The 26,323-nt window shown below is 38.2% G+C and overlaps 1 protein-coding gene across 7 annotated transcripts in view; it reads left to right on the top strand.

Moving 5' to 3' along the window:
* NAP1L1 (nucleosome assembly protein 1 like 1) overlaps positions 1–26,078 on the top strand; it is a 37,941-nt gene extending 11,863 nt beyond the window's left edge. For 3 of the 7 annotated variants that reach the window (XM_018047570.1, XM_018047571.1, XM_018047572.1), the window contains 15 exons: positions 3,314–3,350; positions 7,636–7,721; positions 9,135–9,237; positions 16,003–16,144; positions 16,382–16,462; positions 17,157–17,285; positions 18,427–18,498; positions 19,284–19,423; positions 19,858–20,003; positions 20,097–20,116; positions 21,352–21,474; positions 22,211–22,240; positions 22,762–22,812; positions 23,776–23,847; positions 24,537–26,078. In XM_018047570.1, the coding sequence (XP_017903059.1) occupies positions 3,334–3,350; positions 7,636–7,721; positions 9,135–9,237; positions 16,003–16,144; positions 16,382–16,462; positions 17,157–17,285; positions 18,427–18,498; positions 19,284–19,423; positions 19,858–20,003; positions 20,097–20,116; positions 21,352–21,474; positions 22,211–22,240; positions 22,762–22,812; positions 23,776–23,811 (1,176 nt within the window). In that variant the 5' untranslated portion in view covers positions 3,314–3,333 and the 3' untranslated portion in view covers positions 23,812–23,847; positions 24,537–26,078. Of the gene's footprint in view, positions 1–3,313; positions 3,351–7,635; positions 7,722–9,134; positions 9,238–16,002; positions 16,145–16,381; positions 16,463–17,156; positions 17,286–18,426; positions 18,499–19,283; positions 19,424–19,857; positions 20,004–20,096; positions 20,117–21,351; positions 21,475–22,210; positions 22,241–22,484; positions 22,581–22,761; positions 22,813–23,775; positions 23,848–24,536 lie in introns of those variants that run through there. The other 4 variants (XM_018047574.1, XM_018047575.1, XM_018047576.1 and 1 more) reach the window with 2 other exon arrangements.

Below are 26,323 nucleotides of genomic sequence, written 5' to 3'. Positions count from 1 at the left end.
GCTGATGAAGACTGAGGTGGTACGTATTGGGGGTAATACTCGTGTAGCCGTGAGCTCTCTGGGCAGACCTGGTGGCCTTGCCAGTTCCCGTGCCGCCTCTTGTCCACTGCTTTGCTGATAGCGCCAGCAGCTGCCTGTCTCATGTCAGGAGCAGCCAAACAGCCAGGAGGCAGGTAGATAGTCCAAGAGACTCTCAGCACACATGGCCTTGCCAGGAATCGTATCAGTGGTGCAGTATCACCAGATGTCAAGAATTCGGGGCCACCTTCTAGCTTTTTCCAGAACACTCGGTCTTCAGTTCGGCACACTTGCATTAGAGCTGTGTGATGGTCCAGCGCTGATTTGGGCCTGGATGGTTCAAGATCGTCACCTGAGCTGTGAAGCCAGCTGCTTCCGTTGGTGGGTCATTTTTGCTGTCACCAGCCACATTGCCATGAAGAACATCTTTGACAGACATGTTCTTGAAGCTCACATCGTCCCCAGGAGGGCCATTACTCAAAGCATCATGGCGCATTTCAAAAGGTGACCACGTTGCCAGATTTGAGAACACCAGGCTCTATTTGACCCACAGGGACAGTACCAGTACCAGTACCACCAATTTTGTAGGCATCCAGGAAGAGCAAACCCAAGGGCTTATCAGTTGGGCAGGTTGGTGGCAGGGTGCAGTCTGGAGCTTCAGGCACTGTGGTTCAGTGGGCATTGCCATCTTTATGGGTGACTTGGCATCCCTTGAAAGGCATGGTGGCACTTGGTTCCAGCAATGTTGTCACTGTGACAACCAGAAATTGGCACAGATGCTTCTGTGTTGGGATTGTAGCCAATTTTTTTAATGGAGGCTGAGTTCCTTAGCAGTTACCTCTGGCTGTAGGCTGGCACAGTGCAGTCCATTTCATTACCTACAGTGTAATGAAGGTTCCACACCCACAGAGGAAGCCAGAAGGGCCTGCTCGTGGGTCTGCCCTTTCTTGGAAATACCAGCTTCAGATTCGCCAGCACAGGCGCCGAAATGTGCCTGTAGTTGTGTTTTGATGACCTCTCTGTGTCCTGGGGGCTTCCTTGGTGGCTCAGTGACAAGCTGCTTGCAGTGGGGGAGCTGTGGGTCTGATTCCTGGGTTGGAAAGGTCCTCTGGAGGAAATGGCCACCTACTCCAATCTTCTTGCTTGGGAAATCCCATGAAAAGCAAAATCCCATGAACAGAGGAGCCCAGTGGGCTGTAGTCCATGGCATCGCAAAAGAGTCTGACACAACTTAGTGACTGCGTCCCAGGGTGTCAGCTAGCTCACAGAGTACTTGCTGACCTTATATTGACACAGGGAGATATCATTGGTGATAATCACTCGTGTTCAGCTTTCAGTTTTTCCTAGACCGAGGCATACTTGAAAGAGCCCTTTCCCATCTTGGCAGCCTCCGTTTTGGACTTTTCAGTGGTTCCCAGGTGAATCCCACAGCGTTCGTAGATCCTACATGTCCAGTGACAACAGTGTTGACTTGGGTCTTCTTTCCCATTTTTGCTCAGGTTTAGTGGCGGTTTTTACGATGCTTGTGTCCTGGTGGCAAACCTGTTGTGAAAAAACTAAGCTTATTAAAAAAGTAAATGGCACTCAGCTATTTTTCTGGATGAATGTAACACATTTTGTCCTGAGGTTCGTTTTTCTCCAAGCAGTCTTCTCTAAGTTAACCCTGACCCTATAGTGTGAAAGAGTGTAGGATATGCTCTGGCCAGTCCTAACTGCTTAGTCACTCAGTCATGGCCCACTCTTTGGACCCGCGGATGGTAGCCCGCCAGGCTCCTCTGTGGAAGTCTCCAGGCAAGAATACTGGGGTGGGTTGCCATGCTCTCCTCCAGGGATCTTCCCAACCCAGGGATCAAACGCAGGTCTCCCACATTGCAGGCGGGTTGGTTACCGTCTGAGCCGCCAGGGAAGCCCCAATCACCCAGAACATTGTGGACAGTGTGCTGACATACTCAGGGTAAGCTGGAGGCATGGTAGTAGTCGGTGATGTGGCATGAGTGCATTTGAAGGGATGGGGGATGTTTACTTGGTGGATCTGGACCAGAGCTTCATAGCTGCCATTGAATAGTCTCAAGGGCTGACATTTAATAACAGGGATTATTAAACTGAGGGGGAAAAGAAAGATCTTCAGGGGATCATGAGTGCAGTAGGTGGCAGATTTTGGCTTTTAACATGAATTTGATAAAAATTAATACTGTTAAAAAATCGAGTGGGTTTGAGAGAAGTAAAGCATTTTGTCCGTGAAAGAAAGTGAAAGTGAAGTCGCTCAGTCGTGTCGGACTCTTTGCAACCCCGTGGACTGCAGTCCACCAGGCTGCTCCATCCATGGGATTTTCCAGGCAAGAGTACTGGAGTGGGGTGCCATTGCCTTCTCCAGGAGATCTTCCCGACCCAGGGATTGAACCTGGGTCTCCCGCATTGTAGGCAGATGCTTTACCGTCTGAGCCACCAGGAAGTGCATTTGTGCATACAAAGAGGCAAATGCTTACAGCCGCTCTATTTGTAATACCCCCTCCCCCAAAAGAAAACCCAAATGTCCATCAACAGCTGAAAACTTAAACATAGAATAGAGTGTATGTTTTCAACGGAATACCACTATACAATAAAAATAATGAACTATGTGGTAAGTACTACAACATAGGTAAATCTCATTCTGGATGGAAGAAGCCAGACCAAGGGGGAAAGTACATACTCTATGATGCCATTTCTATTAAAATTCCAGAAAATATAAGCTATAGTGACAGAAGGCAGAGCAACTCTTGCTTGGGATGGGAGGCAGGAAGGGGAGGAGGGAGGTATTCTAACAAGGCAGAGGTATATTCGTTATCGTGACTTTGATGGTTTCATGGACATATATATACACATATATATATTCATCAGAACTCCTGCAAGAGTACTGGGAGGTACTAAGCAGCCCCAAAATTGACCGTTCATGGTTAAAGGAATTTGAATAAAGGCTCTTGGTATGAACTCTTCCTGTGATTCTAGCATACCTCAGATTCTTTTAGCCAACAGTTCTGCTGTAAAAATCCTTGCCCAATAGATTCTGAGTGCCAAGTAGTAACTTTCTTGATTTAAGTAGCATCCTCTGAAAATTACTTCACTGACGAGTGTCAGTGTTCACCTCCCTGCCTCTGATTTTAATGGGAGTGTGTGTGTGTGAGTGTGTGTGTGTGTGTGTGTGTGTAAAATAGCTTTAGCATGGTATTGATTTAAAGAGTTTTGGTTTCAGATGTTTTTACTGGTTTTAAATAAATTGTATGTTTTCTTTTTTTAACATTGATATTTCTCTCCATAGATACTTGGCATTTGTACAACATGGCAGACATCGACAAGTAAGTGACAGAAAGTTGGTTCTTTTTTCAGAGAGTTGGCTTCACTGTGTACTGTGTGATTTAATTAACAGCAGTACTAATTATGTATTATGAAAATGTATGGTAATGACTAATGCTTAGTACCTATTTTAAAAGTTGGGTACAGTGTATCCAAGACAAAATACAGTATACATAATCACTGTCATAAATATAGTAAACCATTTGTCGGTGTTTGTTCTTAGGAAAGTGCTGAGCACAGTAATGAGTCATAAATATTTGGGGAATTCGTTTTTTACCATTTCTCAAAGATGTTACTACTTGCATTGTAAAGTATCGTACACAAAGATAAGGTTTAAAATCCAATGTGCAGAGTTGAAAGGACGAGAGGACACTTGCACCAGGTCTAAGAGCTGCAGCATTGCTCTCAGGGGCCCTGTGTGACCTCTCAGGGGCCCTGTGTGACCTCTCAGGGGCCCTGTGTGACCTCTCAGGGGCCCTGTGTGACCTCTCAGGGGCCCTGTGTGACCTCTCAGGGGCCCTGTGTGACCTCTCAGGGGCCCTGTGTGACCTCTCAGCTGCGCCCTCTTCTCTCCAGGCGTGTCAGTACTGTCCTGGCTTTGTCTAGTGCGCTCCTGTGTTTGCCTGTAGAGTTTCAGCACCTACAGCTTCTTAATTAGTGTTGACTTTTGAAACTCGTAAATGGCAGTCACAAACTTAGCTGTGTAAAGAAAAATTGCAATATAGCTGAGGAGTCCAAAGTGGGAAAATAAAAAGAGACTGTCTGGGCCATGGTCTGCCTTCAGCGATCCTGAGTCTTTACAAAGGCTTATTTTGAAGAAGTCACTGGGCAAGGCCATACGTCCTGGAAACAGGTTTATTGATGTCGGCATCTGGCCGGCTTGTAGTGTGGAAGGATGTCTTGCGGAAGTATGGTCAAGGAGAGTGGGATGAGCCGCACTATCTCTTGCTGTTTGTAATTCCATGGTAGTCTGCCAACTCAAAGGAGTAGGTAAAACAGCCTTTCAGGATGAAGGGTTATAATGGGATTATCCACAGCTGTTGTAGGCAGCAGAGCATGGAGGTGGGAGGGCAGGAAACTTGATTAACAAGGGCAGCACGTTCAAGTACTTCTAAGAATCTGGCCAGTCCTCCCATGCACACTGTCTTCATTAAAAGGAGAAGTATGGGTGTCAGTGATAATGGCTCTCAAAATGATGGTCTCCTGAGTCACACTGCCATGGTGTGGATTGCCTGACTTTGGCTTCACAGTTGTCATTGTGGATTTATTTTATCTTCCTGGGGTTTCTTTTTCTCCTCTCTGGAGTTTGCTATATCCCATGTTTTCTTTTTTTGTACTTTTGGTTTAGCACCTTCTTGGAAGTCCAAGGGAAGTGAATTGTTCTGAGATGGCATGACTGAAAATGACGGTTTTGCCCTTCTGCTTGATAGTTTGGATATAGCGTTCTAATTTGGGAATCACTTTCTTTAGAATTTTGAAGGCATTGCTCCATTGTCAGGATGCTTCTAGTGTTGAATTTCAAAGTTGTCATAATTCTTAATCACTTGCATGTGACACTTTTGAATAAATACAGACATTTATATCTATCTATGGAAGCTACTTAGGGTTCAAGAGTTCACAATTTTTACATGGTTAGGTTTTTGTGTTTCTCTCTTGTGCTAGGCACACGGTCGGGGGGGCCCTCTCTGTCAGCTCTGGGGATATTCTTGACTTCCTCTGTTGAATGTCTCCTTCCTATTTGCTGTTCCTGGAACTTCTGTTACATGTTGGGCCGCTGCTTTTTGCTCTAGTTTCTGTCTTTGTCTCTTTGCTCTTCTTTCTGGGTAAAGCAGAAGAAACTATCTTTTAACTCTTGTGTTGAGTTTCTAAATTTCTATTATTTCAGTTTTCAAACATTCCTTTGTTCTCTGTTCCTCTTTTTGTAGCGTCTTGCTCTCATTCCACTGATTCTGTCTTTTTTCTGGACGGTCAGTCCCTTGTATTGTCTGTTCAGCCCTAAGTCTTCCTTCCCTCTGTTTTGGTCTCAGTGTAGGAGGCTTTCCTCAGATAGGAAGTAATACTTGTTTGCTCATTAAGGTTTGGGTGGGGGGAATGCATAGTTGAAGGATTATTTTTTTTTAAAGTTAATTGGAGAGTTTGAGTGTTGGGGAGGGAAGGACTTACCAATTTGGTATTTAATCAATTTAATACCCATTAGGGTGGGTATTTGTTGTGAGAATCCCCAGTGTTAGAATGATACTTTTTTCCTGGGCTGGTCACATGGCCAGTGAAGAGTGTTTAGGGGGCTAACTTGGGAGAGGGCAGCTAGGGAAGAATGTCTGTATTTGGATTCTAGTATGCTCTCTGTGGTCCTCTAGTCGGAGCTCTCACTTCCCTTTCCAAAGCAGAACCTATTCTGCTAGAGAGAGAGAGCATCCTAAGATTTAACTGTTTTATCAGTTTTTGCTTATCCTCCCTATTTTACTCACCTTCACCACCAAGCCCTAGTTCTAGTTGTATATTTTTAAAGACACTTTAGGCTGGTTCTCAGCTCTGCCACTACGGACTTAGATTTCAGTTCTCAGTGAATTTGTTGGCTCTTATTTCCCTGTCCTTCAGTATTTGTTTTAAAACTTCTTTCTCATAACTTAGTGGAGATTTTAGAAGGATTAAGATCAGATGAGTATGTGCAGTCTGCCATCTAGCCTTCATTTTGTTTCAATGAAAAAAGAAATACATTGGTTGTGATGGCTTGGTTCTGCCCTACCCCCTCCCACTCCATTATTTACTGTGGATGCCTGTGAGCTCTTAGCAGGGTAGGAGGAGAGAGGATCCTTGCTCTTCAAAGCAGGAGTCAGCAGATTCTAAAGGATCTGATCATAAATATTTTTGGCATTTTGGGCCATGTGGTCTGTGTTACAGCTATTCAGCTCTGTTATAGTGCCACCAGGGAAGTTCTGCTGTACGAAAGAAACCATAGCCAGTAAATAATGTGGCTGTGTTCCAGTAAAACTTCATTTAAAGAATAGAAATGGGCTGAATTTTGCCATATGGCAGTTTGTGGACTCTTGTTTTAAAGCTTTAAGGTTTAGATGTTCAATAAGTGATTGAATGAGATGACACCTGGGGGGAGAACTGTTCCATATTATCTTTAGTTAGTGACCTTAGCTCTAAATATGCTTAATTTTATAATAAAAGATACTCCCAGAATAATCTGTGTTGCTTCTGATGGGAAGACTGCTTTTTCCCCCCTTAGTTGACAGAAACAAATTTCTGTAGAATACAGTTGACCTTTTCAGTAGTTGTTACTGTATGAAAATTAGGTGGTATTTGTTCCTATATGAAAATTAAGTTTTCAAATGCTTTTTCAAGATATGAAAGTACCTAATTTTCTAAACCAAATACTAAAATGTAGAATTACATAAGGAATTGTATGATGATCTTTATACTGACTTAGATATCCCTGTTTTAATACTGATTGTAATATCATGTTCAAAAACTAGATTTTTAAGATGAGATTGGAAGGATATTGTTACTTTCTCCTAGTTTTACTCTGAGCATGAAGTGGACTCAGGTCTTCCCGTTAACTTTTACTGTCCTTCCCCATCTCCACTATGAAGTAAAGAAAAAGGAAAGTCCAAAGATAGGTACAGGCTTATGTGGTGTTTCTACAGCTAAGAGAGATTCAGGAGCCTTCTGTTTTCCCAGACTCCTTTATTTATTCTTAGCTGGAGACTTCTCCAGGATGCCTCGTGGTCCTACATGGCTGCTGGAACTAGCCATCATATCCCTGTTGTAGGGAGAGAGCAATACCAAAAAAGCCTCCAGCTGTTTACCATCCTATTAAGGAGGATGGCAGAATTCGCATTGCGTCTCCTTTTTATCCCACGGCCAGAATTTGGTTATATAGCCATATCTAGCTGAAAGGTAGGCTGGAATATGTAGACTTGTTGATTGATGTATTATCGCATATAAAATCAAGTAGGAGGAGTGAAATCAGTAGATATTGAGTTGGAAGCACATACTTTCTGATGTTATATTCTCTGAATCACAACCCATCAAACCATATTTTTAGCTTCAAGTATAAACTTTATATTTGAAAAGCTTTTGAATGAAAATTTAAGTACTTCCAATTTGTACTTATTTACATATGAAGTTGGAAAACTGAATTATCTTTTAGATTTGCTATTTCGTATTTTTGAAAGAGGCATATTAACATAGAAAATGAATTGAAGTTTTCTATAATTTTTTTTTGTTTTTTGGGTAATTGGTACATTTGAACCTTGGTGTGATACTATAATATTGTAGCAAAGAACAGTCTGAACTTGATCAAGATTTGGATGATGTTGAAGAAGTAGAAGAAGAAGAAACTGGTGAAGAAACAAAAATCAAAGGTATTATTTTACATTACTTCAGGAGCCAGTGATTGCTGGCTCACGTCTTCTGGAGGACAGTAATAAACAGCATTCTCTTTTTGAATACCTGTCCACTTTTCTGACTAGCCACACCCACAGCAGCAGGTTTTCGTGTGAATGTGTTTGGAATGGGGAGGGAGAAATAGAAAGGAAGGTGGAGGTGGAGATGGAGGCGGAGGAAGGGAGGAAGGTGTGGGTCTGGTGACCCATCAGCGGTCACTGTGCCCTCTGCTGCTGGTTTGACATCATGTCTTGTCAGGCATTTCCCTATGAGTTTTACCTGAATTTACAAGTGTCTTAGGTAGTGGTAGGAGTTGTTGGTAGTGGTGCTTCTAAACATTAGCCTGGACTTGAAAATGTTTAACATGTAGGAAATATGTGGTATGTCTGTCTGTCTGTTTTTAATCCATTCTAACCAACCAAAAAAAGAACATTTATTAAATGTAGACAAAAGTCACTCAGTATTTTCTTTAGCAGTTTATTTTTAAAAGGGGCAATAATGGTTAGTGGGGGAATTGCACTGCTTAAAGGGGCCAAGAATATCAAGGTACCAGATGACTTGACTTCGGTTTTTAGGCCAGAATGAGGTTTTATTGTGAAAAGACTACTGAACTAATGATACAGGACTGTATCATTATGGCCAGTATTGGTACTTCTAAAAGTATGTTGGTTATCACAACTGTATGTCATCCAAGAATCAAATTACTATTAGAAATAAATTTATCTTTAAAGACATAAACTGGGAAATTAATGCAATTTTTTGATAAAGTCTGTATTGACAGAGCAGATAAGATAGCAGGGTAGTTTGTTTTGCACAAATCTAGCTTATTTTTGGATAGAGTATAATTTTGAGAGGCCGTTAATAACCAAATGTTGTTTGGCTTTAGTTACAGCCTTTGACTGTCACTGTTAACTTTGTTCAGATGCACATAACACATTGCACAAGCTCAAAGAATCATTCAGGTCATTCATTTGACCGTCTTTCTCCCAGGCTTGAAAGTGTTGCTATTTTTGCAGTTTTCTTATGTGTTGTTTGACTTCAAAGGGTACAGATAGGCATCGGGATGAATCTTTGAACTTCTCAAAATACAAGGTGGGTTCAAAACACAAGGTGGGTAAAACACATAGGAAGATAAAGGATAGTGTTCATAATAGTTGTGGCAGTGGCCTTAAGAAGTGGTGTGCCTTAGACAGTCTTTAGGAACCTGAACTTTTTCTATACGCTAGGTTTTCCTAGAGTGAATTTTCCTTAGCTTGCTATTCGTCTGTACTTATACCAGCGATTTATGGGCTAGTCAGGAAAGGTTCATGATTAGATTGCCCTAATAAAATAGCATAATACATGTTCATAAAATCCTTCTTTCGATGCCCTTTTGTTTTTTTTTTTTAAAGCGCGTCAGCTGACTGTTCAGATGATGCAAAATCCTCAGATTCTTGCAGCCCTTCAAGAAAGACTTGATGGTCTGGTAGAAACACCAACAGGATACATTGAAAGGTACACGTTCTTCTTTTTCATAGTCTGTCTTTCTGTAATCAGCGTTGCAGGTGAATATTTTTTAAGGTCATCTGGGACTTAATGTATGTCACAGTGGAAAAGCGAATGTTCATCATAGGATTATCAGGGGTTTAAAATTTTGCTAAGTACCAATTTAGAGTTGGTCTTTTAAAGTTTATTTTGGTTCATCTCCATAGGAAGTATATGAATCTTAAATCATCCCTGAGATTTGTTTAGAGATTTGTTAGAAATGCAGAGAATTAGAAGAAATACAGATTTCTTATTTATTTCATTGGTGATAAAAGTCATAGTGATAACCCAAATATCTTATTCTTTTTCACACAACTTTGATTTTACGATCTGCCCACGTTGCTGTCTGTATGTGTCTCTAGTCAGTGGTTTCTCTGTGTTCCCTTGCTCTCTGTGATGTGCGTCCACCATGCTTCACTGTATGCTTTTTCTTTGACGGCCGTCTGGGTTGTCGCCGAGCTCCATCAACACAAATTCCATTGTGATGGTCATCCTGGTGCCTGTCCTGTTAAGGGGCTGTGTGAGAGTTTCTCTGGTGTATGTACTTCCCGGTGGGGTTTATAGTTACGGGATATGCAAGCCTTCGGTACTTCCAGAATATGTGAAGGTTGATTTAGCCTTGTGTCCTTGCCAGCAGTTGGCATCATTCAGCCTTATAGTTTTTGTCTTTACCAGCCTAAGAGATGCAGGCTCCTTTTGTTTTGTTTGTATTTTCTGATTTTTAATGAGTTGACTTTCTTTGCATGATAATTGGGAGTGAGCCTTTTAGGTTGCTCATTTGTATGTACCCTTTGGCCCATTCACTTTTGGGGGTTTACTGTCTTTTTTGTTTTGTAGGAGTTCTTAATGTGTTCTAGATTTTAATCCTTTCTCAGTTTTAGACTTCATAACTAATTTTTTGTGTCCTTTCTATTAATTTTGTCCATGGTTTCCTCCATTAAATCCCTAATTTTTATGTTCATTAAATTTTTTACCTATGTCTTGTTCTTTTGAAGATGTCTTTTCCTTGCTCCTACATTTCTTATTGACTTGATTAGTTTTATCTTTTACCTTCAGACCATGAATCCTTCTGGAGATCACCTTTCTATTTCTTAGTAAGGCTTTATAACGCTTCACTCCACGGTTCCTTTTTCCCCATTCATTTCTGCTAACCACCTTTATTACGAATCAGACTCTTATAAATGCCTCTCATAAGTGCCCGCTTACAAGCGCTCTCTCCTTATCTCTCAGCTGCACTCCTCGTCGTCTCTTTGCCTGTTGTTTTGCCGTTGTCCCCCTTACTGACAGGGCTGTGGAGTGTGTCTTCACATCTGACAGTGAGTTGCTTTCTCCTACCATCTCTCACCCGTCATGGAACACACTCTTGGATTGATCTTACCGTCTGTAGCCCATTATCCCATGTATGGTTGAGGGTGAGTTTATTAGGGTTTTCTTAAAAAAACAAACAGAACCCCCACAATAAAGCAACTAAAATTTTGATAGGAATTCCACTATCTTTTTGGTATTAAATTGTCTCATCCATGTCCTTGTATTTATTCAGATCGTAGTCCGTATTTTATTACAAAGTGTTCTTAGTTAATTTGTATGTTATTGTGACTGTTATTTTATTTTTTACTGTATTTTCTGTTTGACTTTTTTTTTTTATTTTTCTGACTCTTAGTTTTATTATTCAGTGTATATGTATATGTACTGTGCTTAGTTGCTGAGTCATAGCCAACTCTTCATGACCCCATGCACTGTAGTCCCTTAGGCTGGTCACAAGAATTCTGGAGTGGGCTGCCATTTGAGTTGTTCATGATAAAGGAGTGCTGTTGATTAGTATTAAAGTTGATTTTGTGTCCAGAAACCTTGCTGTGGTTGTTGTATAGTAGTTTGTTTTATTTTTCCCATAGCCCCAAAGTCTCATCTGTAAACAATGGCAGTTTTAATTCTCATCTTCCACATTATATCACACTCCATGGTAATTTTTCTTTCTTGATAACATTGGCCAGGACTTTCAATATTGTGTTAAGCATTAGCATCAAAATGAGCATTCTAATCTTTACCAGAATTGAATATATAATCTCTTCACTAATTTGGTGTCTTGGTGATTTTTTAATGGTCTTTTTGTCCTTTATAGATTCTGATGATCTTTTGACCTTTTCTTTGAATTTACTAATTATATTAAATATATACTTTTAGAAATATGAGTTGGGTAGTTACTTAGGGTAGGTAGTTACTTATAGGTAGTTACCTTATTCACTAGTGAAAAGAGCTTACGTGTGCTGGTAAACTAATGTCTTCAATTTCTCTTGTCAATTGTGGAATTTTATTTTCTAAAAATATGCATTTTATCTAGGTGTCAAATTTATTAGTATATAGTTCATACTTTTAGAAAATCTAATTGTCCCTTCCATATTCTGTACTCTGTATCTTCATTAGTTTTGTCAGTTGTCTCAATCTTAATGTTTAAAGGACAGCCTTTGATTTTCCATTTTCATGTATTTTTGTTATTGCTGCTTTTTTTCCCCCTTGCCTTTAACGTTATTTCCTTATTTGGGTTTGCTCTATTCCTCTTTCCAGTTTCTTGATTGCATGTTTAGTTCAAAAAACCTTCAACAGCTATAAAACTTTTTATAAATGTTACAGGTATGTTAAGTGGAGATCTATATGCCGAAGTCAATAGCTTAGGCATATTAGTTGTACTGTTCAGATTCTTATTGATTAATTGCTTTATCAGTTTTGGGGATAGATGTGTAAAAAATCTTCATTCACTTAATTTGCCTCTCATTATAGTAAAATAGCTTTTAATCTAATAGCTTTATTTACCTTTATTGATCTCTTAAATTCACTGATAATGTACTTCCTGTGGGCTTCTGTTTTTTTTCCTTCTAGGCAACAGTAAATTTTACCAATTTTTAATTCACCCATACCTTATGTGACATCTGGATTTTTTTTTTACTTCCTCAAAATTATTTTTAATGAATACGAGTGTGGCATATTTCTGGAAGCCTCATAGGCAATTTTTATTTTACCTTCATATCTGAAATTTTACTTGGTCTTCATATCTGAAAATTTTAGGTTCAAAGTCTTAAATATCTTAAAGATTTAACTTCATTTTTTTTCTTCATTATTGTATATTCTTGTGTTTCCTTTGAAGCTTGATGTCACTTTGATTCCTTTTCCTTTATAGGTTATTTGCTTTTTTCATTAACACCTTTAGAATTTACTTTTGTCTTTGATAGTTATACGTCTCAGTAACGTCTCAGTGCTTTGAGTAAGGAAGGATTTTCATATTTCTTTCACTCTGAGAAATTTATTATACTCATTGCTTCAGATAATCCACCTTCCTTCTCTTTTTCAGCTGTTAAAATTTATCATCCATGTCTTCATATCTTACAGCTTTTTTGTCCTTACTACTGCCTGTCTGAGAGCTTTTAAACCTCATGGATTTTTTTTCTTCAGTTGAACCTCTGTTGTTTATCTTATTTGTTCGTTGTTCTAGTTACTGTATTTCTAATACTTAGTATTCCCACCTTGTTTTAGAGTTCTTGGTCTTGTTTCATAGTATCTATCCTCCTTCATCCCTTTAAATATATATTTACATTCTTGTTTAAATCCTTCATCTGTCTAATAATGCTTCAGATGCTAAATATTTCATTCTTTCGTAGTACTCTGGAACCGTCTAGTTATTCTGTTTCTGTGGCTTACTGAGCGATATCAGTTACTCCTGTGAGTATCAAGGGAGGGATGGCAGTTAGACTTCAGTTTTGACAGTCTCATGGGGTTTAGAGAGAGGGGCGAGGATGAACCTGAGGAGAGCCCAGTCACCTCAGTCTCATGGGGTTTAGAGAGAGGGCAGGATGAACCTGAGGAGAGCCCAGTCACCTCAGCCTCCTGGGGTTTAGAGAGAGAGGGACAGGATGAGCCTGAGGAGAGCCCTGTCACCTCAGCCTCATGGAGTTTAGAGAGAGGGGGGACAGGATGAGCCTGAGGAGAGCCGTCACCTCAGCCTCATGGAGTTTAGAGAGAGGGGGGGCAGGATGAGCCTGAGGAGAGCTCCCGTCACCTCAGCCTCATGGGGTTTGGGGGGGGTGCAGAATGAGCCTGAGGAGAGCACCTGTCACCTCAGTCTCCTGGGGGTGGGGGTGGGGGCAGGGTAAGCCTGAGGAGAGTTCCCGTTACCTCAGTCTCATGGGGTTTAGAGAGAGAGGGGCAGGATGGGCCTGAGGAGAGCTCCCGTCACCTCAGCCTCATGGGGTTTAGAGAGACGGGGGGGGGGGGGGGGGGCAGGATGAGCCTGAGGAGAGCTCCCGTCCCCTCAGACTTGTGGGCTGGCAATTGCAGACAGTTTTCTTCGGAGGAAGCGGTCTGCTTTGGTTGTAATCGTTGCTCCTGGATTGGAGTAGGGGCAAGAGTGAGTGCTTACGGCTCTGTGCCCGTCCAGCTTTGGTCAGCTCTTTGTGTTATCCTGAGTACTGGGCTCTGTGAAGGGTGAAGGGGACAGGCAATGAGTGTTGAAAGCAGATGTAGAACTTAAAAGCTTTTCTGCACAAAAGCTTTCTTCCAACTTGACCTCACCGTTTCATACTCTGGTTATCACCACCACCCATCCCTGCCTTTGAAGTTGCAGCCCGCTCACCCTGCCTGTACTAGTTAAAGGCAGCCTGCGGTCTTACTCAGAATTTGGTCTTGGGGTGGGGGAGTGGTGTGTGTGTGTGTGTGTGTCTCAATTTGCTCACGGTGTGTGTGTGCGCGTGCATGTGTGTGTGTGTTTATCAGAGAGATACAGAGCCATGGAGCCTTCTTGTTTCCATAAAGTTTCTTGGGTTGGTTGGGTTTTTTTTTGGACATGTGAAGTTGAGGGTAAAGCTAAGTGATCAAGTTCTTTGACCGTCTTGACAGAACATTTTACTTTCAGTTGTAAGAAGTAAAACTTGATACTTCAGGTTTTTGTTTTTTGTTTGCTTTACTTACCTTAAGTGGCTAAATAAGAGAATTAATTTGATTACAACAATATGTCTATGGCAGGAAATTTTTTTTTAGCCTTTGATTTTTTTATTGGAGAATTGTTGATTGTGCTGTGACACTGTCAGGTGGACAGCCAGGGGACTCAGCCATACATATACATGTATCCATTCTCTCCCAAGTTCTCTCATCCAGGCTCCACATAACATTGAACAGAGTTCCCTGTGATAAGAGTAGATCCTTGTTGGCTATCCATTTTAAATCTAGCTGTATGTACGTGTCGATCCCAAACTTGCTAACTGTCCTTTCCCCTCATATTTTCCTTCCTCCCTGACAACCATAAGTTCATTCTCTGTGACTCTGTTCTGTAAATAAGTTCATATGTATCATTTCTTTTTAGATTCGACTATAAGGGATGTCATACAATATTTCCTCTTCTGTTTGACTTACTTCACCCAGTATGTCAATCTCTAGGTCCATTCGTTATGGCAGGAAATTCTAATCTGGATTTTGGATGGGTTGTACAAACTGCCTGAGTGAATGTTTTTTGGGTGTTAGAGGCATTTGTAAGTTTAGTAATTTTTTGAGGGGCTCATAAACTAGGTGTGTGTATTGTTTAAGGGAAAAAAATGTCCCATAGTGGATCATATCAATCATACTTCAGGAAAGCTGTTATTTTAAAAATCCCCCTCCCCTCTTCATAAAATACTATGTACTTATTTAATGTAATCTCAAATTCCAAATTAAATATTGAGACTAGAAAAAAAATAATGCTGTAGGATACTATTCTTTCTCCAGAAAGAGATATGGTCCCCTCCTTTCCCCTAATAATAATAGACACAGGTGAGATATGCAGTTGACCCTTGAATAAGGAACTAATCAGTCTATAACTTTATACGTAGTGTATAACAGTATATAAAGAGTCGCCCTTTGTATCGGATTCCTCCATCTCCACGGATTCAACCAGCCACACACTGTATAGTACTGTAGTATTTACTATTGAAAAATGTCTGCATATAAGTGATTCAAACCTGTGTTCAAGGGTCAACTGTACATATTTTATTTGTGTTTATTCAGTGATTTTGGCATGCCTTGTGGCATCTTAGTTCCCTGACCAGGGATCGAACCTGTGTCCCCTGCAGTGGAAGCTCAGAGTCCTAACCACTGGACTGCCAGGGAATTCCCTCAGTTGTTCATATTTAAAAAAAAATAATTCAGGTTATCAGGATAGTCAGTTCATGACTTTTTAACTGTATGAGATAGACTGTTTCACACCTAAGATACCAGCACTGACAAGCTCAGTGCTAAGGTTTGATTACAATGAAAGATTTAGGATTTGTGATACAGTTTACATTTTCTTATCAGTTTAAATTTGCTACCTGGTTAAATTTGCTCTTTTGAAATGCTTAATGGTCATGAGGTCTGTATTTGAATGTACCTTTTGCTTCAAAGAGGAAACCTGTCATTCACTAAAGGCTTCCCAGGTGGCTTGGTGGTAAAGAATCTGCCTGCCCATTCAGGAGACCTGGGTCGATCCCTGAGCTGGGAAGATTCCCCAGAGGAGGAAATGACAACCCATTCCAGTATTTTTGCAGGAGAGTCCGTCCCGCGGGCAGAGGAGCCTGGCAGGCTGCAGCCCATGGGGTTGCAAAGAATTGGACATGAGTGCGCATGCATGTTGCTAACTGTGAACGTCATTCACTAACTTTCATGCTTCAGTTTCAATATGACAGAAGTGGCTTGTGTTTTCCTGTGATGCTGTATAACTGGTATTTTCTCACCTGTCAGCTTGCCTAGGGTAGTTAAAAGACGAGTGAACGCTCTCAAAAACCTTCAAGTCAAATGCGCACAGATAGAAGCCAGATTCTATGAGGAAGTTCATGATCTTGAAAGGAAGTACGCTGTTCTTTATCAGCCTCTGTTTGATAAGGTAATGCTTTCTAATACTTTTTATCTTAAGTTCAAGTAGATAATAAAGCTTTGAAAATATAGACAAACTTTTGTTTGACCTCTTAGCAAAATGGTTATTAAAGATATTTGGGGAAACTATCAGTAATAACAATTCAGCTTGTGGTATGAAGTCATTAAATCTATGAGTGTTAATGAGAGACAATTTTTAGCTTGGATGCCAGAGTTTTATGCAGTTTGTTTTTTTTAATCATTTCAGCGATTTGAGATCATTAATGCCATTTATGAACCTACAGAAGAAGAATGTGAATGGAAACCAGATGAGGAAGATGAAATTTCGGTTGGTATTATCTTTAGTGTGTTTTTATACTTTGGAAATATCTCTTTTATTGTGAGATGGATATGAGTGCAGATGAGCCACTGTTAGCCTGGCACTGTCTATACCCAAATTTACTTTTTCCTTGTATTTTTATAGTACTTAAAGTTTATAGATTTATATAAACTTTTACTTTGAACTTCCTTATGACATACGAAAGGATTGTTCCTGTTTTTTGAGTGGAGGTGAAGGCTTCTAAGTGACCTGCCCACCTTTATAGATGGCAGAACTGTGACATAGATCCAGTGCCCTGTTACGTGATCGCATTTCTCCAGTGTTCATATTTTAACCTTGATTAAGAGAATATATTTTAATTTAGAAAACCAGTGAGTGAGGCAGTAAACAAGGTTTATGTTTTTTTGCTTTTTCTCTTTACTATGCTTAAGTCTTTTTTTTTTTTTTTTTTCCGTGAAGCTAAAATTTTTTTCTCTACATCTCATGGGTCCTAGTAGCTTTCTTTTGGGAGGAATATGGTATAGTAAATATTTATAGAAGTAAAGGTTTGCTGTGGGTAACAGCAGTGTTTACACAATTAGACTAGAATTTCTTTGGCTGAATGTTAGAATTAGTTGAAGGTTTGTTGGGTCCTGAATGTAAAACATTTTTATCAAGATGTCTAATCTAGGTATCCAGCATTCATTAATGCTCTTTTATTAAGGAGGAGCTAAAAGAAAAGGCCAAGATTGAAGATGAGAAAAAGGATGAAGAAAAAGAAGATCCCAAGGGAATTCCTGAGTTTTGGCTGACCGTTTTTAAGAATGTTGACTTGCTCAGTGATATGGTTCAGGTAATTTTATTCATAAAACACCAGTTTACCTCAAAGAGTAAACCTGTGGAATTTAAATGACTGTGATGACTGGTCTCTGTATTGTTGACTTTTATAGAATGATTGCCTTTGAGGGGAAAAGAGGGCTCCAAGGCTTATGGGAATCTTAGTTCCCCGATGAGGGATCAAACCTGGGCCCTTGACAGTGGAGGCACAGAAACCTAACCACTGGACTGCAAGGGAATTTCCATGATAGCTTTCTTTTGAAAGAGCTGTTGTTGGTAGACGGGGAATTGCAGCTTTGATTAATGTAATCGAATAAATTATAATTCATTTCCAAAAATTAAGTAATGAAATAGTTTCTTACATAATTGGTCATTTCATTGTAATTCTCACATAGCCCTGTGCCTTTTGGTTTTAGATGGCAGAGTATGGAGGTTATGGTGGGTTGTTTTGATTGTCTGACCAGAGAGACCTTTTTCAGTCTGAAGCTATTCCAAGGAATATTTGCATTGTCAAAGAACACTGTAAACATACGTGTGTGTGTGTGGGTGGATGCATGCCCAGTATATTAGAGTCATTGGGACCCCATAGCCCACCAGGTTCCTCTGTCCATGGAATTTTCCAGGCAAGAATACTGGAGCGGATTACCTTTCCCAGCTCCAGGGAATTCTTCCGGATCCAGGGCTTGAACCTTAGTCTTCTTGTGTCTCCTGCATTGATAAGCAGGTTCTTTACTTACCTGTTTTAATAATTGTCCTTTGTTACCTTTGGGAAACTTTGCCTCTCCTAATCTGAATCATTTCTTGGGCCACTTTCATCTGCATTATTACTTGTTATCTCATGTTGTGATTGTTGGAAGTTAATGTCAAGAAAAAGAAATTATCTCAAAACAATGACAGCTTATTGCATTTCTGTTTTTTAGCAAAGTAGTAAAGGAACAAGAACCAGCTGGAAATGGTAACAGTTATGATCAGGAAACATTTTTAAACTAGCTTCATATAAGGCATAACCTGGAGAGTAAATCTTAAGGTTCAAAATTATACATAAAACTTCAATAAAATGTCTCAGTTCGTTAAATGCATATTGTCCAATAGAACACTAGTCTTAAAATGCCATTTAGATACTCGTTTTGATCTTTTTTTTTTTTTTTAATTTAAAGGAACATGATGAGCCTATTCTGAAGCACTTGAAAGATATTAAAGTGAAGTTCTCAGATGCTGGTCAACCTATGGTAAAAGAATCTTGAAATATTTCCAGTTTTGTAGCATTAGATGTTTACATAGTAGATCACTGGAACTTTCTAAAGAAAGGTGACATTCAACAATTAGACAAGGGAGTGAAAAGAAGTTGAAAATGATATTTGGTACTTTGAATTGTTAGTCGGAATTACAGTTCGCATGTTGATAGTTGTGATGCTGTATTTATTCCTTTTCCTCCTTTGATTGTAAAAATCATCCATTTTTGATACTGAATTTAAAATGTATTAAAGATAACAGCAAAGTAACATGAATAAGGAAGTGCTTATTCTGTATTAAACATGTGTCTGGAAAGTAAATGGAACAGAAGGTGTTAGAGCGTCCGTCCTTCTTCATTATGGAAGATCAGCCAACAACTTTTCCCTGAAACCATCAGGTTTATGGAAAGCATGGGCAAAGGTTCTGTGGGCTGTAGGTTCTTGTATTACATCTGCTAAGGTTGGGCCTTTTCTCTGTCAGTCTAAGACTGAAAGTCCTCTCTGGGGAGATGGAGGGAAGAAAGGAGAGATTGTTCAGCTGTACCTAACCTATTTCATAAACATGTTACTAAACAGTATAAGCTGAACTAAGTTTTGCTCAGTTTATTTGGTGCCATATATTGCTTTTAAGGTAATTTTGGATTTACATGACTTTCCCAGAATAGGACTTTGTCACTTAAAATTTTATGTTTATAGAAATCATACATTAAGCTTTATTTACTAAAGCATTGAAATTTTATCATGTAAAAATTTAATTTAATGTTGTTGTTTTTTTTTTTAAGAGTTTTGTCTTAGAATTTCACTTTGAACCCAATGAATATTTCACAAATGAAGTGTTGACAAAGACATATAGGATGAGATCAGAACCAGATGATTCTGATCCCTTTTCTTTTGATGGACCAGAAATTATGGGTTGTACAGGGTAAGTTTCATTTTACTACTTTAATAGAGCGCTACATCTGTTTTTGTTTAACTTACGATTTGTGATATTTATTATTTTCTAGTCTGTCTGCTAGGTACACACATACATACCTAGTTTATCTCCAAATATTTCAGTAAAATGTTTTCTGAGAAGAGCTTAACCATTTGTGCAGGATTCTCCATGGACCATAATAGATATTTTTCCAAAGGAGTACACATTTAAATGTATTATAGTGTGAGTTTGTGGTAATTATAAATACATTGAAAAATTTTGTTGAGAAATTAAAATTTTCTGTCTATACTGCTACAGAAAGCAGCACAAATTTCCCCTCTAAAATTGGAAAACAAAACATTTACTTAGAAAAGTGTCAGCTTTCCAGCAATTGAAAGTATAAATGCGTTGTGATAGACATTCTTTTCTCTTTGTTTTGGAAGGTGCCAGATAGATTGGAAAAAAGGGAAGAATGTCACTTTGAAAACGATTAAGAAGAAGCAGAAACACAAGGGACGTGGGACAGTTCGTACTGTGACCAAAACAGTTTCTAATGACTCTTTCTTTAATTTTTTTGCCCCTCCTGAAGGTGAATAGTGTTTTGCTTTGAGTATTTATGGTTGTTTTCTTATGTGCTCTGTTTAACTTCTACTCATTTGGATTTCTTTTCTCAATTTTGCAGTTCCTGAGAGTGGAGATCTGGTAAGCTGAATTGTTTATTTGTTGAATTGTTTACTATATATAAAATTAAAAGATTGGTTCTCAAATGTGAAGAGTGGGGAAGTGGCCGCTAGTATTTTGTACTGAGGGTTGTAATGCAGAAAAGAGGACCTTTACACGTCTGAAAAATTACTCCATTGAAAATGCTTTTGCTGCTTCCACTGAGAAATGGTGGGAGACTAAAGATTTTCTTCTCTTTTGAGACTTGCAAATACTGATGTGAGGGATTCAAGTTTTCAAACTATTAAGTTTTCTTCCTTATTGAAAATGGAGTGTATTAAGTCATTTATACTGTTTAGAAAACACTAACCACATTCTGCTTAGATTTCTTTTCTGTGGTTATTATTCCAGTAGAAATGTGGTTATTTTATATATGTTGATCATATAGCTGAAATGTCCTTGGCATACAGTCTGGAATAAGGAACAGCCTTAAAGAAACCTATACATGCAGTGTAGGCTAGACATGTTTTAAATTTGGCTTAAGTCTGTTACCAAGTATTGATGAAAACAGTCTTGAGTAGTTATAGATAGAACATCTCTGTCTGTGATTAGAATTTTTCCTTGAAAGTCTTCTCCCCTAACCCTTTGGTGTTTTGTTGTTGTTACTAGATGGGATTGTGTTGATGGATCAAAAATAAACATTCAGGATTTCACAGAATATTTACTCATTGTTTAGTATCACAGAATTGGAACTTTAGTCTTATCCATAATTTTAATTGTGAATAATGTCAGCAGCATTTCTCTGCTGCCTTTTGCCATTAAGTAGTAATCTGAGACTGACTTAGTCTTTATCAAGTAGGACTTGGTGACATTTAGCACTGCCCAGCTGCTTGGATAAGTCTCTTTCAGGAAGTATGAAGTGATCCTCTCTGGTCTGTATTATGTGCCATATACCTAATTTTATTTATAAGAGTCTAAGATCCTTCCTTTCAATAATATTGAAAATTGCCGTCGTATAGCAAAGTTGCTCTTGTAACTTTTAAACTAGAGGAAACTAAGCAATGATCAGTAGGCACACTGACCTCCTAACATTTTCTTTTTATTAAAAACCTGTAAAGCTGAGGCACATGTAGAAGACTATTTGATCATGCACACATGAGCTACTTTTAAATGTTAAAAGTGAAGTTGAGTTTCTATGAATGATTTAAACCGAGCAGTCCCACATATGCCAAATTCAGTAAGTTACTGCATTTTGTGCTTCTGTTTTCCTTTAACAGGATGATGATTCTGAAGCTATCCTCGCTGCAGACTTTGAAATTGGTCACTTTTTACGTGAGCGTATAATCCCAAGATCAGTGTTATACTTTACTGGAGAAGCTATTGAAGATGATGATGATGATGTGAGTGAATCTGAATCCTGCAGTGAAGTCTTTTGGTGAGGGTGTGGTGGTCAGAATTGGTGAGAGGTTTAATGAATAGATGGAGCTGTTAAAAAGCAAGACAGAATAATTCAAAATTAGGCTCATTACTTACATCCTTCTCAGTAACTTCTTTGAATTGTTTTAAACAGATTCTCTTAGAATCTGTGTTTGGTTTATTGTAGTTTATATTTTCCTACTATTAGGAAGGCTACTTTGAAATAGTAAAACTTCAATATGTTGGGTTAGTGTTGTAAATCCATTACATGTTTCTGACCAAACAAATCATAACCTTGGACATTTTTGAATTCTGATAAAAATCTTCATTAGAAAGCATAGGATTTTTATTCATAGAAATACAAAGGACCAATTTAAGGTAAAACTAGGTTGTTCTCCAATATTTTGGACATCTTTCTTGCTAAGTGGCAATCATTCAGATAGGCTTTAGGTCCTTTTTTTTTTACAGACAAGTCATAGTTACCTGCTCACACTTTACCCACGATTATCCTGTGTTCTTTATTTTTTAAGTTGTTAAATTGAGATCATGGCACTGAGCTGGGTGATTCATGTAGCTATTGTCCTTGTTTTAATCAGTTGCCAAACGAAAGTATTTCTTCCTTTTTTTTTTAGACATTAGTGGATACAGTGGTGGATATTGAGTAAATGCTACTTTCAGATGTTAGCTTCATTCAAACGTCCTCTTTTTTCCCTTTTTTAGTATGATGAAGAAGGTGAAGAAGCGGATGAGGTAATGTTTACCAAATGAGCAAATAATTCTCTGTTTAACACATTGAGAAGCAAATTGAGTGACTCATGTATTCCATTGGTATATCCATTATTCCATGATATGGGATAAAAACTTTTTTTTTTTTTTTTTGGAAAAACGTGGTTTTAGAATTCTACATCCAAGCAATGTATGTATGAGGTTTCAATAAATAAACTGCAAAACTCAGAACACTTTTTTTATTTCAAATAATTCTGTTCTGCTGCAGGGTTATCAGCTCTTTGAAGAAGTCAAAAGCTGCAGTAAACTTTTTCAACGTTGGCTGCAGTAAATCTTTTCAATAAAACCTGTCTGGATGTCTCAAGTTGTGTTGGGAAATTTTTCATATTAGAAGCTTTCAAATTAAATTGCATTGTCACCAAACTCTGTAATCATGAAAAATCTGTTGACTTGTAGAGTAATTTGTATTAAATTCTCCCTACATTATGAGCCATTTCTTCCTACTGTGTACCTACTTCATGGATGCATTTTGAACTTTAATATAGGAAGGGGAAGAAGAAGGAGATGAGGAAAATGATCCAGACTATGACCCAAAGGTGAGCAAAATTAGTGCTGTTTTCTGTTAAATTTAAGGCAGGTTAGGTATGTTTCTGACTATAAAATTTATTTTTGCCCTTAAAGTCTTTAATAAATGTTTCCTCACTGGCATTTCCACAGTACGTGTAATTTCAATGTACCTTTCCTAAGAAACTTTTATTTTTGGTTCTGAACTTAGGTTTTTCATAGTTTCAGCCTAAATACCCCTAGGATTCTATTTTAATGGTGCCTTATCTTGGGCATTTTTAAGCATTCAAAATTACTTACGCTGCTGCTGTTTAGGATGTTTTCTCTCCTAAGGAACGCTTGTGAACAGGTTTTAAGTCCTCTGCGTGCAGGAGTGCACAGAAACGGGAGCGGCGCTCTCAGGTTCTCCAGTCACCTCTTCTCCATGCCCGAGTCTAGGCTTCCTGTCCATAGGAAGGTGTCATATCAGGGTTAGGAAAGGACTGTATCTCCTACAAAATGCTGGGTTTTTACCAGGGTTCACTTGAAACTTCCAGGTTCTCTTTAATGCATTTATTCATTTGCTTATGCTGTAAAATACCCAGAAGACGCTTTAACTATTCATCAGGTAAGAGAGGGTAGTTAAAAAGTCAAATATTCTGACATGTCTGAATTGGTCTTAACAGCTAAATATGAATGAAATTAGTATTTTTGAAAGGCAGAAACAGTTGGTAATATGACTTAAGATAATTTGTTTGGCTATTTTAAGATTATACTTTAATGTGTTTCACTTTATGGCATTCATTCTACAGTGTAAAATCAGGACTTTGTACTAGCATTTTTGTGACTGTAATATTTGAATGAGTAATTTGCTATAAGTACTATATCCCTTTTTTTAAATTCGGCAAAAATTGTGACAGAACAGTGAGATAATGTGATAATTAAAATAATTATTATTGAAAAATTAACTGAAGCAGATAGAAACAGATAGATTGACTGTTGTTTTCCTTTAACAGAAGGATCAAAACCCAGCAGAGTGCAAGCAGCAGTGAAGCAGGATGTGTGAGGCCCTGAGGATAACCCGCACTGTAATAGCCTAGACACAGCTATTATTTACTCACAGCCTTATGTTTTTGTATTTTCTTGGTAGACTCAGAAGTTTTTTTTAAAGGAAAGGAACTGATATTTTAAAGACCAGATTTGTTCTACTTAGCATTTTAACTAGTTTTTCTGCCAGCTGCATCGAGTGCGCAGAATCTCTCACGCATGTTCGTCCGTTGCTATATAGTTTGGTTCTTCTTGGAATATTTTTATCATGTAACTGTTAGATTAAAGCTATGAAAGTGAACAGAACTGTGAAATGAACCCGATTTTTTTGTCTTGCTAAGTTTTTTCCTGAAGAACCAAAGTATTTTTTCAGCTGGTTGAATGGGTTTCAGTTTGCTTGCAAGAGCTGTGCCTTTCATTACTTTGTTACAGTAATACAATGACTTGCATTAAGACAATTCATCGTTCGAAAAGCAAAACTTGTCAAGACAAGTATATGGTTAAGAATTTCCAGTAAGACTACACCTGATAATTTAGATTAACAGGTTTTTGTATGTCAGGTGACATTATTTACTATAAGAGAAGCTGATTAACTAATAGTATGGTTATTGATTATCTTAGGGAGGTGAATAAAACCTAGTATTTTCAGAAGTTATGCCTCATTATTTTTATTTCAATTGTACTTTTAAAATTTGACCTCCATTAATTAAGCATCTTCTCTTTGTGGTAGGATCTGCCTTCTGCTTCCATGGAAAGGATGAATTTACACCATTTGACAAGCCTATTTCAAGTTTTTTGTTTGTTTGTTTGCTCATTTTTGTTTTCGCATCCTAAAATAAAAATGTCATATAATTTTAGTTCTCAAAAGATAATGTCTTAACTTTGTACTAATTCAGGTAGAAGCAGAGGCCTAGCTTAAATTATGTACCCAGTTTACCATATTACTGAAGAAAAGGGGGCCAGATTTGGAAGCGGTACTATTACATCTACTAATGAGAAAGTATTAAAAAAAAAAAAAGACAGTTCTTAAATGATTTAATGGTTTTCATAGAAAAAGTGAAAGGTTAAATTTCATTTCCTTTGGTCATAACTAGACTGAAGGCCCCAAGCCTCTACAGTTAATTCCAATTCTTATTGCTTAACGTGTGTCAGTTATTGACCCTTGCCTTTTGTTTTACTGTGTACTAAAATGGGTAGTACTGTTGACTTAACTACCTCACAGATGTGTTAAGGCATATTAAGTTAAAAACTTTATGAAATGTTTCTCAGTTGCATTAAAAGCTCAAAACTTTGGACCTATCGTACCATAAGTATGTGATATTCAGCATCTTAATTATACCAAGGCTTGATATGAATAGTTAAACTGGTTAACCAAGTTTAAGACCCTTTATTCTGGATCCAGTCAGGCAACACTTGCAGATCTTTGTGTGGCTCCTGTTTGAACAGAAGTAGGTAATGAGCAGCTGTTTCAAGGGGTCCTAGGATTTTTTCCAGCTATTTTAATTTTTGACTATGTTGTAGTAAATACTATAGATGGCATGGGACTAAAGTGGAAATAAGACCATTGTTAGAGGGGGGAAATGCCATTAAATTAGGGACTGTAGAGCCACATTCAAAATACCTCAGGCTAAATACTGTTACTTTTGGGGATGAATATTAAAGGTTGGACAGAGTGGACTAATTGGGTTGTAATTATAGGAAAGCTTAGAATTCCTGGTTTTAATAAAATTACATTGGGCTCATTTTTAGAGGTGATAGAACTCCTGTTTTAAAAACTTAAGTATTAAGGTCTTAGACTATAAACACATTTTGTTATTTGTATAGTACTATCCATTCCTCCTGAAATTTTAACTACTGGAAATCCTTAACCAATTGCAGTAGTTTATAAAAAATGCCATGAAAACACCTGTTTTTCCTCTTTATTTTCAAAATGATTTTGCTTGTTTTAAGTAGACATTCTGCACTGATTTTTTTTTTTTGTACCCATAGCTCATCTGAACACAGCTTTTTCTGAACTAAAAAATTTTAATCTGAAGATAGAATCCCATTTTTAATGAACTTAAAAGTAGCAGCGAAACCATTCCTTTAGGAAATAGCTATTGCCAAGAACAACAGATCTGTCTGTTGTGAAGAGAGAGAGAACTGTTTCTTGTTATATCGGGGGAATATGGTCTGCAGAGGAATTTTTTTTTTTAATAAAGTTGGAATTTCAAGGGATATCAGTGTTCATCAATGCCATCTCTCCAGTTTCAAAATGGTTTTATTCCATTTTAGAAATCTGACATGTAATTTGAAATCCTTAATAAAATTTGAATTTAATTTTATAAAATGTACTGGTGATATTTCGGGTCGTTTTTGAAAAAGAATAAGTATATATGCTTTTTTTTTTTAAGAGTGGAGATATTTTGAGTAGGCTATTCTGTGCTTGGGCCATGATGGCCTGTAAAATGTATAATTTTAAAAGCACCTTCCCAGGCCCTGCTAGTGGAGTTTGTTACTGGAAGACTAGAAAGGAGG

Source organism: Capra hircus, chromosome 5 (genome assembly GCF_001704415.2).
Source record: "Capra hircus breed San Clemente chromosome 5, ASM170441v1, whole genome shotgun sequence".
In the NCBI taxonomy this organism is placed as follows: Eukaryota; Metazoa; Chordata; class Mammalia; order Artiodactyla; family Bovidae; genus Capra; species Capra hircus.
Note: the sequence above shows the minus strand (reverse complement) of the source record. Positions and strands in the feature narration are given on the sequence as shown.